The sequence below is a fragment of the Onychostoma macrolepis genome, chromosome 10 (assembly GCF_012432095.1).
Source record: "Onychostoma macrolepis isolate SWU-2019 chromosome 10, ASM1243209v1, whole genome shotgun sequence".
Taxonomy (NCBI): Eukaryota; Metazoa; Chordata; class Actinopteri; order Cypriniformes; family Cyprinidae; genus Onychostoma; species Onychostoma macrolepis.
In genome coordinates, this window is record NC_081164.1 from 8,031,501 (window position 1) to 8,048,484 (window position 16,984).

Here is a 16,984-nt window from a genome sequence, read left to right on the forward strand (position 1 = left end):
CTCGCTACACTACTCTAGGCTGTTCGCGCTGAATGTATATGAAGATGTGTAGACAGGTGTGTCGCGGCATATGGCGATGCACACAGCTGCCGACATCTTGAGAGTAAAAGGTAACTGTGTGCATGAAACATGCATGGGTTCAAAAGCAGCCGTGCTCACTTATTTAATCGACTTGATACAGGCGACATGGATGCTGTATGCTCGCTCACATTACAATCTGATAAGCATGCGATCGTGTCAGATCAAAACATATCGATAACAATTTATCACAAAGGAAATGGTAGCGTCAAAATGATTATAACGAAGCGCTACGCAAATACGGGGAATACAGGAGCTCGCACCCCATCAGAGGACTAAAGGGGGTCATTGGAGAACGGAGGGTGTAGCCTATTCAGAAAAAAGGACTACAGTATGGACTGCGAAATTTGCTTGTATTTGTAATAAAAATTTGAAAAAGCATTTTCATAGAACGACTTTAATAATTGTCATTTTTCCGTTTCTTGTATTTCGGTTATGGCTACCGTTGTAATAATATCAATAGTATAATGAAACAATAAAGTAATAATAAAAATATTATTATTATTACTATTAAAATTATTGTCACACCTGTAGACTTCAACATACAGCGATATCTTGGCGGTGCACATGAACTATTACCATTTGTAAACGCTCATATTTTATAGTCTTTGACCGGACCAAAACTTTACGCGTGCTGAAATGTACGAAACATTTTTAAACTGTTAGGTTCCCTAAACGAATTAAACACTGTGCTTCTCATCCACAAACACGCAAATAACTGTGCAGGTTACTTCAGCTGCATGAACACGGGAGCAGGAATTAGTTTCCTTTTGTCCTTCGCCCTCATGTTTTTATCCTTGCGCTCTTTTAATGTTTACAAACCTAAAACAGCCGCACGCGCATAGTGAGTGAAAGAAATGAAGCGCGAAGGTGCATCGGTACTTAACTATTTACACAGGTGCTGGAGACACAGGTCGAGACATTCCCCCTCCACCTCGTCCTCCGAGATCAGGTCCGTCAAGGGGCGCATAGGTAGAGGTACGTCCTCCTGGAGAGGTGGCCTCATCTCCCGCAAGAAGAGCTCCAAGAACCTCTTGAAGGTTTTCTCCTCGTTGGCAGAGCCGGCCATCGCTTCTCATTCCTGGAGAGACCAGAGACAGCTGGAGCCGGGCAAGAAGTCTACACTACTTTGAATCATAGGCTGGAGCGACTCTGTAGTCGCGCGAGTTGGGGAGGGCGCGCGCTCGCGTGAACGGAGAGGGATTCGCGCATCAGACGTGCGTGACGTCACACGGGGGCGGGGCATGGAGAGGAGGGGGGCGAATTAACCTTACAATTAACCCATTTAATCCCATATATTTTTGACGGAAATTTACTTTTGACTTTAAAGGGTCTAGACTGATGATGTAGCCTATTTTACACAAAAGGCGTGACACGAGCGGTTTCATTCCTGTATGTCAAAGCGTGTCATAACACAGACATACTTATGTTCGATACATATAATGTTTGAACGGTCTGTTATTAATGTATTTTTCAGGTTTTTCTGTCTTATGTAAATCATAGTAGGCCTATGTAAGCATGCCGGAGCGCCTCTGTAGTTTCCCACCAGTTACAGGTGTGACTAGACAAAATAAAAATAAAAAATTATTTTAGAAAAAGCAAGAAGTTTGTTTTGGAAATCCGAGGAGCAATTGCCTACACGTTTCCAAGTAAATGGGAAAATTCAGAGATTAAATGAGTTTAAAAAGTATACAATTCCAGCGTTGACTGACCACATAAACAGCACTTACATTATTTTTCAGAACTTTAAAACATTTTTATATAAAGTAGCCTATCAACAGTTATTTTAATACATTTTGTATTTTTAAAAACGTAATTAAAGCTTTAATATTTCAAATAATAGATAGGCCAATTATACGGCATAAAAACCTCGTTTTGTTTTCTCATTTAGCAGTTCATATTTTTTTATAATTTAATCAATGTACTTTTTTACATTTCATATGTAATCTAGGTTTTTTGCACGGGCTGTGTTCTGTATTTCTCTATGCGCAAAAAGAGGATGTGTGTATTAAGAGGGAAAAAAACCTTTTAAAAACAGTATACTAAGGTGCACGTGCTGGACTATATTTAAAACAGTCAGTGTGAGAATATAAATTTTTGGTATAAATAACTTTCCAGTAGACGTAGGTTCATGATGCGCGATCTAAACCAACCATGTTTTAGCCACACACACACACACACACACACACACACACACACACACACATATATATTAAATATATATATACAGCCGTAGCTGCGTGCAAGTATGACGTCGGCCAAACACAACGCGCCTATGACGTAACCAGCCTATGCTTCATGTTTAATGCTGGATTTGGTTTTGTCGGCATTTTTGAGAGCAAGGTCCTCATTTGTCACACCTTCGAGTCAGTTTCAACGTTATCTCTCTGTTTAGACAGCTACCTTTTTCTGCCAAAGCTGAAATATTTACTCAGTGAATATTCTTAATAGCCCCGATATCAATACATTTAAAACTGGTGGCTAGCCCTCAGAAATTTGATACACATTAAGCTCTCTAATTAGGCTACTATACTAGTAATCTATTGAGAGACTGTGCTTCAGACGCCGTAAATAATTATATTTAATCGTTTAATCGAAACGGCCACGCATTACTTCGACAGAGCTCTTCGAGAGAATGTTTATGAGTGAGAAACTCGGCAAGTGATGCTCTGTGTGCCTGTATATAGGACATCAGAGCTTAAGCTAAAAATAACAACTGTTGTAGATTTCACATCGTCGCTGGGAATTAACTGTTCCGCTCCCAGGCATTGTTAGTTCAGCTGTGGGTTGCCAGATATTATGTTTAACACTTAACATTAAAATGACGGAAAAAGTTAAAAGATCGTTACATGGCTTAAAAGATATCCTATATTTATTGTGGTTTTAGGGCATGCCTTGTTAGTTCAGCCAGGGCTGTTTGATCATATTAAAAGCAAAATTAACCCTTTCAAGAATGCATCAGCCTAGTGTAAGTATATGTTCAAACAAAATATTATAGTTAGACAACTACAGCTATTGCTGAGACATTAAAAAAATGACAGAAAAAAAAAAAACCCCTGAAAGCATCTTTAACTATCGAAAGGGGGTCCCATATTTTAATGTTAGTTCAACTGCTGCTGCCAGATACTATCATTAACCATTAAACATTAAAATGACAGGAAACAATCTAAAAGCTTCTAACACAGTTTGAAGGATTTTTTGTTTTGTTTTAGAACATGTTCGTTTAACTGGGGGGTCGCTAGATTATGTAAAAGGCAAAATTAACCCTTTCATAAATGTACTGGTGTAAATATTTTCACACAACATATTACAGTTAGACAACCACGGCTATTGCAGAAGAATTCAAATGACAGAAAACTTTGTGAACCATGAAGCTGAACTCACATTTGTTGAGTTCAGAATTATCATTATTAAAATGACTGGGGTTCTATGATAATATCCACCTCAGTATTAACCTTTTTGAAATCGTAGGGTAACCATACTTTCTGGCAAAATATCATAGTTACCACAGCTATTGCTTGGTAACAAAAGTGACAGAAAAATTATGAAAGCTTTTGAAAGGAGTAATGACTATGGTATTTTGAAACTGGTTACCATGGTGCATATTTGTAAAGAACAACAAAGTGTTGCCTTGCCTGTACAGAGCAACCTGAAACTGTATTCATAGTCAGCTAGCAACCTGTCATATTCATCTTAAGGTAAAGCGATGTGTGATGCAATGACCCAGGATGACACAGCAGTGCAGGAATACCCAGTGTACCGTCCTCCTCACCTGAGAAAGCCTGAGGCCAAGAGCCTGTTAGGACACATCCAGACAGTCACCCATCTTAAACCAGCCCTGACAAATGATGTAATCCAATTAGTCCAGCACTCTGTCTCAGGCAGTTCTTCAATCATGATCAGTTCATGTGTCTAACATGGAGGTTAAAATCATCAAGCACCCAATGTCCCCTTCTTCCCACATGAACATAAAGTGTTTAAGTCAGTTCTTCTGCCGGGTGTCTCAACTATCCATTGCCAGCCAAGGAAATATTAGGTGCAGTGCTCATATTTTATCTTTGTCCTGATGTAATGCTGGCTTCCCGGTGCATAATTCAATTAAAGTGATGAACCTCACACATATATACGCTGGGAGTGAACGAACCTGGATGATATACTGATATTGAACCAGCACAATCTGCGGCTAAGTTATTAATGTTACTTGGAGGTGAATGCGAGCATAAATCATGGCAGAAAGTCATTCTGATGTGACCTGTGCAACACAATGTACACAACAAAACCTTCTGACTGGGTTAATTAGGGCCAAATTATTCAATACACTATTACAAATTTAGTTAATTGCATATTATGGTACAAAGTTTGGGCCTGTGTGAATTAGGTGACATGATTAACGACTGCCGACTGTCGATTAGTTTGACTAATCACTAGCACTTGAAGCGACACAACAACTATTTTGCATATATTATATACAGAATATTAGCCAAGTAAAGTGTTGGACAATACTGAACACCAAGAATAGCTTTTAATATTTTTATAAATATACAGTCTTTAACCTGGTCCATCAACCAATATAAGTTGGAAAGTTTTGGTCACTTTGGAATAGGTTTGCATTTTCAGTGTTTCCACCTAAACTGTAACATTGTCTGATTGTCTGGTGGGAAATTTATATTGGATACACTAATTGATGCACTAATACCACAAACAATCAATATACTATAATTTATTCAATAATAATCCAAGAACTAATCGTCCTTAATTGTGTTTTTAAATAATATATACATATCTGTACATTCCTGCTATGATGGTTTGCACATTTCGAGTTTTGAAGAGGCTTCCTACTGCTTTGAAAAGCGAAATGCTCTGCAATACATCCTCAAGACAGATCCTCCATTCGAAGGCGTTTGCTGTGGTTTCCTGAAGGAGATGAGACTGCAGATGAAGCAGTAGTAGGTCTGGGTTCATCTGGGGCATCCCTAAAACCCTGGACCTGTGAGAGATCACAAATATATATATATATATATATGTGTGTGTGTGTGTGTGTGTTTATATCAGGGTTATTATATTTAACTAAAATTAAAACCTTTAAAATGTTGAGTACATAAAATAAATGTTAACCGAAATAAAATAAAATATTAAACAACTTAAACTTGTTTTATTTCAGTTAGTTGCCAAAAATTATTTCTTATTTTTGTTCAATTTAACTCTTAAAGTACTAACTAAAATTAAACTAAAACTAATAAATAAAAACAAATAGAAATGAATAAAAAGCCATGTTCAAATATTAGACATATTTAAAATAGAAATATCAAAAACGCAACAGAATTAAAACTTTAAAATTAAAGTGAAAACAGAAAATATAAAATGAAAATTCAAAATAAAATTAAAACAAACACTGTTATAGTATATCAATAATCTAAAATAACTAGTAAATAGTGTGTATGTGTGTATATATAAATGTATAAGGAGAAATGTAAGGAAATATATTTATGTATGTATGCACGTATGTGTGTGTATATATACAGTGAGGAAAATAAGTATTTGAACACCCTGCTATTTTGCAAGTTCTCCCACTTAGAAATCATGGAGGGTCTGAAATTGTCATCGTAGGTGCATGTCCACTGTGAGAGACATAATCTAAAAAAAAATCCAGAAATCACAATGTATGATTTTTAACTATTTATTTGTATGATACAGCTGCAAATAAGTATTTGAACACCTGTCTATCCGCTAGAATTCCGACCCTCAAAGACCTGTTAGTCTGCCTTTAAAATGTCCACCTCCACTCCATTTATTATCCTAAATTAGATGGACCTGTTTGAGGTCGTTAGCTGCATAAAGACACCTGTCCACCCCATACAATCAGTAAGAATCCAACTACTAACATGGCTAAGACCAAAGAGCTGTCCAAAGACACTAGAGACAAAATTGTACACCTCCACAAGGCTGGATAGGGCTACGGGAAATTGCCAAGCAGCTTGGTGAAAAAGGTCCACTGTTGGAGCAATCATTAGAAAATGGAAGAAGCTAAACATGACTGTCAATCTCCCTCGGACTGGGGCTCCATGCAAGATCTCACCTCGTGGGGTCTCAATGATCCTAAGAAAGGTGAGAAATCAGCCCAGAACTACACGGGAGGAGCTGGTCAATGACCTGAAAAGAGCTGGGACCACCGTTTCCAAGGTTACTGTTGGTAATACACTAAGACGTCATGGTTTGAAATCATGCATGGCACGGAAGGTTCCCCTGCTTAAACCAGGCCTGACTTAAGTTTGCCAATGACCATTTGGATGATCCAGAGGAGTCATGGGAGAAAGTCATGTGGTCAGATGAGACCAAAATATAACTTTTTGGTCATAATTCCACTAAACGTGTTTGGAGGAAGAAGAATGATGAGTACCATCCCAAGAACACCATCCCTACTGTGAAGCATGGGGGTGGTAGCATCATGCTTTGGGGGTTTTTCTGCACATGGGACAGGGCGACTGCACTGTATTAAGGAGAGGATGACCGGGGCCATGTATTGCGAGATTTTGGGAACAACCTCCTTCCCTCAGTTAGAGCATTGAAGATGGGTCGAGGCTGGGTCTTCCAACATGACAATGACCAAGCACACAGCCAGGATAACCAAGGAGTGGCTCTGTAAGAAGCATATCAAGGTTCTGGCGTGGCCTAGCCAGTCTCCAGACCTAAACCCAATAGAGAATCTTTGAGGAGCTCAAAGCCAGAAACCTGACTGATCTAGAGAAGATCTGTGTGGAGGAGTGGCCAAAATCCCTCCTGCAGTGTGTGCAAACCTGGTGAAAAACTACAGGAAACGTTTGACCTCTGTAATTGCAAACAAAGGCTACTGTACCAAATATTAACATTGATTTTCTCAGGTGTTCAAATACTTATTTGCAGCTGTATCATAGAAATAAATAGTTAAAAAATCATACATTATGATTTCTGGATTTTTTTAGATTATGTCTCTCACAGTGGACATGCACCTACGATGACAATTTCAGACTCCTCCATGATTTCTAAGTGGGAGAACTTGCAAAATAGCAGGGTGTTCAAATACTTATTTTCCTCACTGTATATGTATGTACAGACACACTCTTGTGATATACCTTTATACATTTTCCTTACATTACATATACATATATTTTCCTTGTATCTTTCCCACTGTTGAACTTACTGTGATTTGATATTGAATTGTGGCTTCCATTTGACTTGGGGACTTGTACAGGGAGGCGAGCCTAAACACAGAGTGGACAGTGGAGAAAAGCATAAAATGCATTGTTTTTTTCATTGCAGAGTGCACATTCTCTCTCTCTCTCTCTCTGACCTTGTCTGCTCGGTTTAAAAAGCAAGAGGGTCTGCAGAAATTCAAATGCAGGGAGGCTGAACTGTACAGCCAGCGGAAGACCTTCAACTTTATGGCAAGAGACGAGAAAGCAAGATGGAGATGCTCTATGTGCCTCTCTGCTGCCTGCTGCTACAGAGTAATAGACTGGCAGGTATGCAGGATGCATTATGAATAGGGTCTGGCTACAAAAGGCAAAGCAAGCTACTTGTTCAAAGTGATTCATTCCATCACCCACGGAGGTGAAGGGTAAAGAGTTTATGCAACATACTCTCGCTCGCTCTCTCTCTCTCCAGAATACACATTTGGCACAGATGTTGGCTTCTATTTTCTAAAGCCACATTTTGCTGTATCAGGTTGAGTGGACTTAAAAGACTAAATCCAGCATAAAAACACAATAAACACCTTCCCACACAATTAGCAAATTAAAAGTGTTTGTGTTTACCTTCGCAGTCCCTTCCAGTGCAGGATGAGCCTCTGCGTCGCAGCATGACCCCAACTCTCACCTGAAGTGTGAATTTTAATTGTTATTCTGTTGGTGAATATGTAAAAAAAAAAAAAAACACTGCATGGATGCATTTGTATCTGTTATGTCCTACCTAATGCAGGAACCAGCTTAGATTGGCCATTTGAAACTCTTGTCGTCATCTGATTGGTCAAAATAACCTAAGAGCACATGGTAACCAAATGCAATTATTTTTATTTAAAAAAATAAATAAAACACAAATTTTATATATACTGTACATATATATATATATATATATATATATATATATATATATATATATGTGTGTGTGTGTGTATATATATATATATATTTTTATTTAAAAATAAATAAAACACAAATTTTATATATACTGTACATATATATATATATATATATATATTTTTATTTAAAAATAAATAAAACACAAATTTTATATATACTGTACATATATATATATATATTTTTATTTAAAAATAAATAAAACACAAATTTTATATATACTGTACATATATATATATATATTTTTATTTAAAAATAAATAAAACACAAATTTTATATATACTGTACATATATATATATATATATATATTTTTATTTAAAAATAAATAAAACACAAATTTTATATATACTGTACATATATATATATATATATATATATATATATATATATATATATGTATATATATATATATTTTTATTTAATTATTATCATTATTAATAATTTACACAAATTTGAGTATTCTGCAAAAACAATTAATCAAATCTTATATACAGTAGTAAACATTTGAAGTGGATCAAAAGTTCATCAAAGTTGTCCTAAGACAAGAAGGGTATTGTTTTGGTTTTAGGACAACTTTTATGAAAGGTTTTGATCCACTTCAAATGTTGGCTATTGTATATCCTAATCAAATATCCTGATCAAACTCTCTCTCTCTCTCTATCTATCTATCTATCTATCTATCTATATATATATATATATATATATACAGTCATGGCCAAAAATATTGGCACCCTTGGCAAATATGATCAAAGGATGCTGTGAAAATTAATCTGCATTGTTAATCCTTTTGATCTTTTATTTAAGACATTCACAAAAATCTAACCTTTCACTGGATAATAAGAATTTAAAATGGGGGGAAATATCATTATGAAATAAATGTTTTTCTCTAATACACATTGGCCACAATGAACAGAACCCTTTTATTCAATACTTTTTGAAACCTCCATTTGCCAGTTTAACAGCTCTAAATTTTCTCCTATAATGCCTGATGAGGTTAGAGAACACCTGACAAGAGATCAGAGACCATTTCTTCATCCAGAATCACTCCAGACCCTTTAGATTCCCAGCTCCATGTTGGTGCTTCTTCTCTTCAGTTCACCACTCATCTTCTCTAGGGTTCAGGTCAGAGGACTGGAATGGCCAGCAGAAGCTTGGTTTTGTGCTCAGTGATCTATTTTTGTGTTGTTTTTGAGGTTTGTGTTTGGATTATTGTACAGTTGGAAGATCCAAACATGGCCCATTATAACATTTCTAACAGAGTCAGTTTTTTTATCTGTTGGTATTTGATAGAATCCATGATGCCATGCGGCTAAACAAGATGTCCAGGACCTCCAGCAGAAATATAGGCCCACAACATCAAAAATACAGCAGTATATTTCTTTGTACACATGGGGTCCTTTTTATCCCCGTGTTCACCAAACCCATCTTGAGTGTTTGCTGCTAAAAAGCTCATTTTTTAGTTTCATCTGACCATAGAAGCCAGTCCCATTTGAAGTTCCAGTCGTGTCTGATAACTGAATATGCTGGAGTTTGTTTTTGGATGAGCGAGGAGAATTTGTCTTGAAACCCTCCCAAACAACATGTGGTGATGTAGCTGCTGTTTGACAATTTTTTTTTAAGGTTTTCTGACTCCGAGACTCAACTATTTTCTGCAATTCTCCAGCTGTGGTCCTTGGAGAGTCTTTAGCCACTCAAACTCTCCTTCTCACCGTGCATTAGGACGATATAGACACACGTCCTCTTCCAGCCAGTTTCGTAACATTTTATGTTGATTGGAAATGCTTAATTATTGCCCTGATGGTGGAAATGGGAATTTTCACTGCTCTAGCTCTTTTCTTAAATCCACTTCACTAATTTGTGAAGCTCAATTATCTTTTGCTGCACATCAGAAATATATTCTTTGGTTTTTCTCATTGTGATGGATGATTAAGGGAATTTGGGCTTTGTTTTCGCTCCTATTTATATTTCTGTGAAACAGGAAGCCATGGCTGAATAATTTCATGTTCATAATCACTCTGGAGTGCTCAAAATTGTGAATATGAATGGAATATACTTCAGAGATATTTTACTCATAAGAATTTCTAGGGGTGCCAATAATTGTGTCCAACGGGTATTAGAGAAAAACATTTATTTCATAATGATATTTCCCCCCATTTTAAATTCTTATTATGCAATGAAAGGTTAGATTTTTGTGAATTTTTAAAATAAAAGATCAAAAGGATTAACAATGCAGATTAATTTTCACAGCCTTCTTTGATCGTATTTACCAAGGGTACCGATATATTTACACACACATACGCACACACACACACACACACGTATTCTAAAAAAAGAAAAAATTAAATTGATTTGTCTGCTATCCATTATTCTTTGTTTCAGTAGTAAGATTTGCTGAGTACCGCTACACTATGTTGTGTTGCTAGTTGAATGAGCTGCTGGGCAAGGCCATTTAGGAGACGAGTCCTCTGAGAAAGATCCTCAAAGTCATGCCGGAATGGAAAGGCGATGCTGTCAATCACTACTAACCTCACCTGTGATCGGAAGATACAACAACGTGTAATTTATAAGCATGTAATTAGCAGTACTGTAATATCACACTGCTGAAAGAGATGTTCTTAGAAGCGGTCCTGATTACTCATTTTCACCTCGGGATGCTCAGAAAGGAAGTCAGGTAGGAGGTAAACCTCAGCTAACAGCTCTACATAGTCATGGCAACGGACCAAGAAGAGGTTTGAGAGGATCTTCTCGACAGTAAGTTCCTCTAAAGCCTGTCTCTGTTCTAAGAGGAAAAGCAAAGACGGATTATTTGACAATTATACATTTTGTGTCTCATAAATGAATTAAAACGTGCATGAAACTACAGGTAAAGTTGAACAATATTAGGCCTTGAGAGCTCATAAAGCATTTTTTTTTTCTGAATATACGTACATTTTGACATCCCAACATAGCTTAAATACTCAAAGCAGACCTGTATCCTCTGCCAGGAGAGTGCAGTGCTGCACGGCTGCCTCTGCCATATCAGCAACCCTCTGCACTAAGAAACTCCCTTCTGTGTCTATATACAGTGCCTTTCCTCCCAGACCTCCAAAACACACAGGAATCTGCACATCCACAGCCAGCTGCATGCTTTAAAATGAAAAAAAACAAAAAACATCTCTTTTATGAAAATTATGAAGATTTCTTTAGAGCACAAAGCACTTTTTAAATATATGTGCTACATATTACCAAGAAGTTGAATTTAGGATGCACTATACATTTTATAATCCATTTCCATACCACAGCTGAGTCTTTCCAACACCAGGGGCCCCGCAGATCTCAGTGGTCTTTCCCACAGGCACGCCCCCTCCGAGGGCATCATCCAGGGCCGAGCAGAATGTCACTATGCTCCCCACAGCCTGCTCCTGGTGCAGGAGATCCAGAGCTGTTAGGCTCTCTGTTGCTGCCCTCTGCTGGTGAGGCTGGCCATCATCCCTCAACATCTGCAGCACCTCCACTGCCTCCTCCTGTGAGATACCTGCCTCTGTGAAGGAAACAAGCACGGATATAACAAAATGTGATTAAATGTAATTTTCCAGTAGTCTTTGACTCTTGTGAGGCGGTAAGAAAGGTACTTTAGTGCTATTTTCAAATCCAAACAAGACTTGTTGATGAGTAAATACCTTTGCAGAGCTGAAGAGGACGCATGTCAATCAAGTCAGACGCCAGTTGGAAACCCGCGTTGATGAGCTTCACCTTCACTGAGGGCGCCAGGGGGAGGCTGGGCACAGTCCTGTGCATTTCACTAGCGCTGACAAGGACAAAAACCAGGCTGAAATGCCGTTTTAGACGCGGTTGTCGGTTCTATGCAAGTTTAGGACAGATGACAACAAATTCTAGCCATTCGAAAATACCTTTCTTTGGGTGGACACACTTTGAAGAATTGACTATCGAAAGAATATTTTATGAAATCAAAACTTTTAAACACTAAATATAAACATGTGAGGACTTATGTTTCTTCATATATTTTTTCTTCCCTTTGATACTCCCTCCAAAACAAGAAACGACGCGGAATGGAAGAATTCTCTTCAAAATAAAAGTCCCAAGACGACGCCATTGACGCATTTTAATTCACGATTATATTCAGTTTATTTATTTTATTTTATTTTTGCATGTAATATGCAGTGTTGGGGAGTAACTAGTTACATGTAACGGAATTAAGTAATTTAATTACAAAATAAATGTAACTGTAATCTGTTACAGTTACTGAGAAAAATGTGTAAATAAATTACAATTACTTATGAAAATGTTAATGATTACAAAGGGGGATACATCTGAATATTTTCACACACACGTACAGATAAGATTGATTTATTTCCCAAATTGCATTGAGACACCAGTGTTTCAGGACTAACCCTAACCCTGCCTGCTTTAAATGTTTCAAAATGATGATCAGTTTAGAAAACATTTTGGGGAAAAAAATAGAAATTTAAATTTAGAAAAATAATCAAATGTAATCAGTTACACTACTTTAATGAAGTAATTGATATAGTTGCACTACTTATTACATTCTAAATATGGTAACTTGTAATCTGTAACCCATTTCATTTCCACAGTAACCTTCTCAACACTAAGATGATATGAAGAGTTCATTTGCAAAAACAGATAACTCCGTTTTTAACAATTCTCAGAAATCATGTTTTTTATTGTGCATTCCCATTAATCTCAATCCAACTGCAGTTGGGTTATTTTGACTTGGTTTAAAAAAAAAAAAAAAACCCAGCTAACTAACACAATAAAACACAATAAAAATCTGTTTTTGCAAATAAACTCTTCATATAGTGATATAGTTATATATTTTAAGAGCCGTGGGATAGAGAAAGAGAAAGCATGTTATAAAATTATTGAATGGCTCCATTTATTATTATTATTATTGAATTTTATTACTACTATATACGTAGGAACAATACGAATTTAGCATAATAATTTTATTACATATAATATTTATTATCATAATCGTTATTGTCTTATTTTACTTATATACTTTATATACTACATATGCTTTAATTATTGTTTGCATTTATTATGTAACTCACTTTGTAATATGCTGTTGATTATATACATTTCTCTGTATGTTATGCATGTAATCATAATAAAAAAACGAATTTGACAAGTACATAGCAAATACATTATATCGCTACAAATTCAGAAATCAGCTAAAGAGAACCATAAAATCTTGCTAGCACGATCATTTTAGTCCAATTCTTACTTAATAATGTTCCACTACTGAGCCTGTTATTTTCTCTGGAAACACGTGATGTGAACCAGCCACTGCGATTATTACAACGCCGACCTCAGCTGTCCCTCATCCCGCCCTGTACCTCTGACAACTGTGTTTACAAAACAAAAGCATTGCAAGAAAAAAAATGCGCATCGACATTTCGTACGTAAGGTAAACATGTTATGTAAACGCCATATAGCAGTTTAAATTACGTTTGGTTTTCGTAATTATATTGTTAAGTCGGTATTTTATTGTCAGCTGTTTGTTTGTCCGTGTGAAGTGGCGCAGCGCAGCGCGTTTTAGAAGCAGAGTAGCTAAATGTGTTTGGATCCGTGCCTGTTTGACACAACTGAGCTCAGATCGACATATCATTCTAACGTGTTTTTGTTTTAATAACTGTAGAAGCTTATTGTAGCGCATCATGAACTGTCGATCAGAAGTCCTGGAGGTGTCGGTGGAGGGCAGGCAGGTGGACGAGGCCATGCTGGCCCTCCTGCACACCATCCTCCTGCACCGCAGCACAGGTAAATTTCACTATAAGAAAGAGGGCACGTACTCCATCGGCACGGTGGGAACTCAAGACGTGGACTGCGACTTCATCGACTTCACATTCGTGCGAGTGTCGTCTGATGAGCTTGACAGGGTTATCAGGAAAGCAGTAGCCGAGTTTAAGGTACTTCTGATCACGTTATTTCATTTACGAGATATGTTTGAATAGGTTGCTGTATTTCACTATAAAGGTGCTCTATCTGGATATTGTACCATGGTAGTACCATACTATTACCCTACTTTGTCATTTAACTTTAAACACTTTTTGTTAGGAGATACTTTTTATATACTTTATTATGTCTTTCCATTCAGTTCATTTTATATACAAAAAGGTCTTACTTCTTTCCTCAGTATTTCTTCCATTTTTGTTCTTCTCTTTCATATTCATTTTATTCTTTTGTGTTAATAACACCCAGCATCAAAAGATAAAAGACATTAAATAAACAATAAGTAAATAGGTTAGTATTTTACATCTCCAAAGGAAAATGTTCACACGTTATAATTCTACCATGCACTTAAACACACCTGTAATACATAATACCTAAAAATAATCTGTTATATATATATATATATATATATATATATATATATATATATATATATATATATATATAAAGCCTTTTATGTAAAAGTGTATATATTTGAATTCACTGTTTATGTGTGTGTCTGTGTATGTATATATATAAACATATATATAGATATGGGTAGTTGACCAATAAAAATGGGTCTGTGTCGTATAGTGTGACAGCAAAAATGTAGGGGAAAAAACGTAACATACAAATAACATGAGAAAAATGTATTAGTTACAAATAGCATGAGAGAGGTTTATCTTCAGTGTTAGAGTTTTTTTTGTTTTGTTTGTTTGTTTACATTTTTCCATCATACCATAGGACACATTGATACGTCAACTACCCACATATACATATATTTTTTTGGAACCAGTGATACTTTTTTCTTTGAACAGCATTTGTTCATAATAGAAATCTTTTAACAATATAAGTCTTTACTATGACATTTATTCATTTAATACATCCCTCCTGAATAAAAGTATTAATTTCTTTAAAAAAAAAGAAAGAAAAAATTACTGACCCCAAACTTTTGAATAGCATTGTATATTGTAACACAAAATTTATTTTTTAAATAAATGCTGTTCTTTTTAACTTTTTATTAATCAAAGAATCCTTCTCTGATATCACAGGTCCCCAAAGAAATATGAAGCAGCACAACGGTTTCCAACATTGATTATAAATCAGTCTATTAGAATGATTTCTGAAGGATCATGTGACACTGAAGACTGGAGTAATGATGCTGAAAATTCAGCTTTGATCACAGAAATAAATTATATTTTAAAGTATATTAAAATAGAAAACTATTATTTTAAATTGCAATATTTCACAAAATAACAGTTTTTTTCCCTGTATTTTTGATCAAATAGATACAGCCTTGATGAGCAGAAGAAACTTTTGAGCGGCAGTGTATATATACATATTTGTTTTTCCAAAACATAGTTTGCACAAAAAATGTAAAAATATTTAAATTAAGTTATTTTAAAAAATTTATTTACGCTATACCCGACTAAAACAAACAAACAAAAAAAACAATAAAACAAATCCTAATAATATAATAATAATAGACTGAATAATAATAAAATTATTCACCTAATAAATTCATATCCCAAACCTTTTAATAAGGTAGCAACGTTCTTACACGTTTTGTAACCGCAACCTTATTTCTACCCAGGATGCTCTTGGTAATTCTGGGAGTGATGGCATGGGTCAGATCTCTTTGGAGTTCTACCAGAAGAAGAAGTCACGCTGGCCCTTTTCAGACGAATGCATCCCCTGGGAGGTCTGGAGCATCAAGGTGAACGTGGTGAACCTGGCCAACGAACAGGAGCGTCAGATCTGCAGGGAGAAGGTTGGCGAGAAGCTCGGCGAGAAAGTCATCAACATCGTGGAGGTCATTAACCGTCATGAGTATCTTCCCAAGATGCCCACACAGTCAGAGGTGGACAATGTGTTCGATACGAGTTTGAAAGACGTTCAACCGTATCTGTACAAGATCACATTCCAGATCACTGATTCTCTGGGCACGTCAGTGAGCACTACCATGAGGAGGCTGATCAAAGACACGCTGGCATTGTAAAGGACCAGATGCTTCTTGGATGTTTATGATGATCGAGTAAAAATAGAAAATCACATTATATTGTTTCTGAATGGGATTTACACTTTTCCTGTATAATAATGGTATCCACTATCTTTATATCAGCCAATTCAAGCAAGAATATTATTGTTACTTCTTTCTTTTTTTTTTTTTTAAATAAAATCGAATTATGTTACCTAAATTATATCATATTGTACGGAATTTGTTTGTCTGAATTTTTGTTTGCCTGATAAACATAAATTTAAGGACCACATTGTGTTGGCTTCCATGGAAAATGTTTTATAAATATCAGCATTAGGCCACAAGTAAGTGCTCTTTCCTTGCATTCACCTCAATTCAAAGCTAATTGAGAACAATAACGTCTATTCAATTAAAAACACAACAAAAATATGTAATACATAATTATATGAGGACTCCCATTTTTCTTCTCGAAGTTAAGTAGGCCTAGTCTTACTTTAAACAACTTCTGTGTTTTTATTTTAGAAACAAAATGTGTAATATATATATATACACAAGTGTCTGTAAATTTTGTAACAGACATGATCTCCGAATCAGAACACAAACACTGTATTGCACAGTATTGATATTTATTTTAGAAAGCAAGCACAGAAAACAGTAGAAAATGCTTTAACACAAAAACTGATACAGTTTTTAAAGCCACATTAGAACGATTCAAGTGCTTACAAATATTAGTTATTGCAGTGATACCACAAGAATACCAAAAAAGATATACTTTTCATAAAACAGAGAAAATGTTGTATGTGTTGTACAAACAAAGACCATAAAAATGTGTTTTGAGAATTAAATGTTCTGTTCTGTCATCAC

General features: G+C 35.9%; 3 protein-coding genes across 6 annotated transcripts in view; 1 reads left to right on the forward strand and 2 right to left on the reverse strand.

Moving 5' to 3' along the window:
* ppm1e (protein phosphatase, Mg2+/Mn2+ dependent, 1E) overlaps positions 1–1,297 on the reverse strand; it is a 47,742-nt gene extending 46,445 nt beyond the window's left edge. Inside the window, exon 1 of the mRNA XM_058789539.1 lies at positions 966–1,297. Within this exon, the coding sequence (XP_058645522.1) occupies positions 966–1,147 (182 nt within the window). The 5' untranslated portion in view covers positions 1,148–1,297. The remainder of the gene's footprint in view (positions 1–965) is intronic.
* A 3,289-nt stretch (positions 1,298–4,586) lies between these two features.
* Positions 4,587–12,290, reverse strand: rad51c (RAD51 paralog C). 2 transcript variants are annotated; one of them, XM_058788869.1, is made up of 10 exons: positions 12,081–12,290; positions 11,850–11,977; positions 11,467–11,710; positions 11,159–11,316; positions 10,836–10,969; positions 10,590–10,721; positions 8,023–8,089; positions 7,869–7,929; positions 7,256–7,316; positions 4,587–5,065 (listed from the first exon to the last, which is right to left on the reverse strand). In XM_058788869.1, exons 2-10 carry the CDS (start codon positions 11,965–11,967, stop codon positions 4,952–4,954), a joined length of 1,089 nt encoding a protein of 362 aa, XP_058644852.1. In that variant the 5' UTR covers positions 11,968–11,977; positions 12,081–12,290; the 3' UTR covers positions 4,587–4,951. The 2 variants fall into 2 exon arrangements, with proteins under 2 accessions (XP_058644852.1, XP_058644851.1); XM_058788868.1 differs by having other exon boundaries at positions 11,850–12,290.
* A 1,170-nt stretch (positions 12,291–13,460) lies between these two features.
* Positions 13,461–16,142, forward strand: atg101 (autophagy related 101). 3 transcript variants are annotated; one of them, XM_058788870.1, is made up of 3 exons: positions 13,461–13,618; positions 13,850–14,120; positions 15,737–16,142. In XM_058788870.1, the coding sequence occupies exons 2-3, from the start codon at positions 13,869–13,871 to the stop codon at positions 16,139–16,141; spliced, it is 657 nt and encodes a 218-aa protein (XP_058644853.1). In that variant the 5' UTR covers positions 13,461–13,618; positions 13,850–13,868; the 3' UTR covers position 16,142. The 3 variants fall into 3 exon arrangements, with proteins under 3 accessions (XP_058644853.1, XP_058644855.1, XP_058644854.1); XM_058788872.1 differs by having other exon boundaries at positions 13,465–13,609; XM_058788871.1 differs by lacking the exon at positions 13,461–13,618 and having other exon boundaries at positions 13,625–14,120.
* The last annotated feature ends 842 nt before the right edge of the window (positions 16,143–16,984 follow it).

Bases quoted from the DNA above. Each gene is read 5' to 3' on its own strand.
- atg101 (XM_058788870.1), top strand. From the start codon at position 13,869: ATGAACTGTCGATCAGAAGTCCTGGAGGTGTCGGTGGAGGGCAGGCAG. The intron at 14,121-15,736 runs GTACTTCTGATC...ATTTCTACCCAG, and splicing joins AAGCAGTAGCCGAGTTTAAG to GATGCTCTTGGTAATTCTGG.
- rad51c (XM_058788869.1), bottom strand. From the start codon at position 11,967: ATGCACAGGACTGTGCCCAGCCTCCCCCTGGCGCCCTCAGTGAAGGTG. The intron at 7,317-7,868 runs GTAAACACAAAC...CTCTGTGTTTAG, and splicing joins CACTGGAAGGGACTGCGAAG to GCTCGCCTCCCTGTACAAGT. The intron at 5,066-7,255 runs GTAAGTTCAACA...GATCTCTCACAG, and splicing joins CAATTCAATATCAAATCACA to GTCCAGGGTTTTAGGGATGC.